Genomic DNA, 2961 nt, shown 5'->3' with positions numbered 1-2961 from the left:
ATTATTTAGTATACTACTTGTAACGAAAAAAAAGAGATATCTATCATGTGGACCAGCTCAAAAATCGAAGATTTCATGAAGTCCAAGAAGGAACACTAAAAGAATGTCTCATTGAAATAATGAACTTTATAGTATAGTTAAAATATACGATTATCTGAACAAGAACTTGAAATAGCACTCAGAAAAAAAAAGAGAGAGAACTACATTCAGCAAAAGAAGTACAGGTATATAATATATCTACCCCTGTCCCCAACAACCATTTTATCATACTCATAACAAAAAATATGATCACAGCTTTTCTAGTGATTAGGTAAAACATCTAATGTAGGTCACGTTGGGTGATTTTATTTATTAAATGGATAACTTTTGTAATTATAATGATAATTTCCTTTTATATAGTATTTTATTTTTGAGTCTTGGGTCAAAGATTTGTATTTCAGAATTAGCTATCTTACGTTCGATATGCATCAGTGTTATTTGTGACTTGAAATCTTCTGAATGGCATAAAGCTGACTTTGAATGCACATATCCCTCAATTTATAAATGGTTTTGATGTAATTCAAATTGGAGGTGATAGCTTGTTTCAAGAGCTTAATTACCAACGACAGGTCATATGCCCAATTGCGCTGAGAAACGAGAAGTTAAGCCTGTTTTACAAAGAACTGCCAAGAGCGTACCGCGACTCGTGACAGCCAGCGCGCCTCGCGGTTTGCGAGATGCGTTTCCGAATCAGTTTTTCTTTTTAGGGTTTTGTGCGGAGAATATTCTAGGGTTTTTTGTGCAGGGTTTCTTATGTTATAAAAAGACCTCTTGGTGCTCATTATTTGACACAACTTATAGAACAGTTTTAGCCTTTCGAATTTACGACTCCTTGTAATTATTCTCTCTGTTTTTCTCTATCATAGTGAAGAAACTCTGGATTCCCCCACCTGTGGACGTAGGTCTATATTTTGACCGAATCACGCAAATCCTTGTGTTTTTTCTGTTTATAATCTTTATTGCTTTTCTCATCCTTATTATTTCATTGACTTGTTCTGCATTATCAAACTACAACACCTCGTTTCCTTACAATCAGGACAGTATGATTTGTGATGTGATCTCCCATTCACATAATAGGCATCTTAAGTATTATGTCTAGCCCAAAATCACATATAAATTTCAACAACGTCCATAACACAAATGTTTTTGGAAATGAAATCTAATGATTCAAAATAATTTTGGGCTCACGTTATACGTTTAAAATTATTTTGGATCACTAGATTCTTACCACCATAAATTTTTAAAGTTACATATGTAAAACACATGCTCTTTGTTTTCTCTTACTTCTACCTTTTTTCTGGTTAACGTACGTACAGGTACAAATACACACATATGTCAACGTTAAAAGAAAAGACGCTTATAATTAACACAATTATTCTCCACACTTGTACATGGTATCAAAGCTTAGGTTTCTTTTTAAAAAACTTTTTTCTTTGATTCCTTCGAATTCAACCGTTCCTCTTGGTCTTTCCTACGCTATGGACGACACCTCATATGCATCACTCACGCCCACATCTGCCGCCCCTACATTATCAATAGGTTAAATACGGTTAAGATGGTTCAGTGGAGCGGTTCAAAGCCTGACTCGTTGTTTTTGGAAATCACCAGCAGACTGGTATTGGTTACTTTGAAACCTTTAGTCCTGTTGTTAAGCCTACTACAGTTCGTTTAGTTCTCAATATTGCTATTTCTTTTAAATGGATTATTCGATAATTAGATTCAAAAATGTTTTTTTCATGGTTTTCTCCATGAAGAGTTTTACATGCGGCAACCTCCAGGTTGTGCTCATCCATCTAGTAAGTCCATTTATGGTTTGAAACAAGCTCCTCTAGCTTGGTTATCTTGTTTCAGCAATTTGCTCTTATCTATTGGTTTCAAGTGCAGCAATTGTGACACTTTCATGTTCACTCTCAAACTTCGTGGTCATCTCAATAATCTCTAGTTATATGTTGATGACATTGTTCTTACTAGTAGTAGTTTTGATCTTGTTCGAAAATTCATCTCAGTTCTTTCTTCTCAGTTTGCTATGAAGGATTTAGGGGATCTTCATAATTTCTTAGGTGTATTCAGGTTGTGCGTACTTCATCTGGTTTATTTTTGTCTCAAAATAAGTATGTTTCTGATTTACTTCGTAAGTTTATTTCATCTTCATACAGTTAAACCAGTTGGCACACATGTTGTTTTTAGAGTTACATTGTCTCTTCTAGACGGGGAACTTTTTGTTGATTCCACATATTATTGTCGTATGGTTGGTACTTTGCAATACTTAACTATGACTCGTCCAAATATTGCTTATGCTGTTAATATAGTGTCTCAGTTTATGCATGCTCCTTGTACTATTCACCTTCATGCTATGAAAAGGATATTTAGATATCTGTAGGGCACTTTGACTTTTGGTCTGTTCTTACATAGCAATAGTTCTCCTACTATTGTTATTGTATACTTTGATACAGATTGGGTGGGTTGTGCTGATGCTCTTCGTTTTACTACTGGTTATGATATGTTCCTTGGGAAAAATTTGATTTTCCGGCGTTTGAAAAAGCAACCCACTGTTTCTAAATCCTCCACTGAAGCTAGATATAGGGCTGTTGCATATACCGTTGCAGAGATTATTTTCGTCGACGACATGTGATATTGTATTCTGATACTGTTTATGTTACTTATCTCACTACTAATCCAATTCATCATGCTTGAAGTAAACACGTTGATGTTGATTACCATTTTGTTTGTGAAATGATTGTCAAATAAGGTCTTATGGTTCGTCATATTCCTACTCAGTCTCAGGTTGCTGATATTTTTACTATAGGCCTATCTATTGAATTGTTTACTAAACATCGTTCCAATATATTTGTTGTTTCACCCCATACTGATTGACGGGTGTATATATATAAATATAAAAGTGAGTTCATATGAGAATGCATA

General features: G+C 34.5%; 1 protein-coding gene across 1 annotated transcript; it reads left to right on the top strand.

Moving 5' to 3' along the window:
• Nucleotides 1-1594: 1594 nt before the first annotated feature.
• Nucleotides 1595-2671, top strand: LOC125492280 (uncharacterized mitochondrial protein AtMg00810-like). Its single transcript, XM_048634503.1, has 3 exons — nt 1595-1654; nt 1982-2109; nt 2452-2671. The coding sequence occupies exons 1-3, from the start codon at nt 1595-1597 to the stop codon at nt 2669-2671; spliced, it is 408 nt and encodes a 135-aa protein (XP_048490460.1).
• Nucleotides 2672-2961: the final 290 nt, after the last annotated feature.

This window comes from Beta vulgaris, chromosome 1 (genome assembly GCF_026745355.1).
Source record: "Beta vulgaris subsp. vulgaris cultivar EL10 chromosome 1, EL10.2, whole genome shotgun sequence".
Taxonomy (NCBI): domain Eukaryota; kingdom Viridiplantae; phylum Streptophyta; class Magnoliopsida; order Caryophyllales; family Amaranthaceae; genus Beta; species Beta vulgaris.
This window is presented reverse-complemented; position numbering and strand designations above follow the sequence as displayed.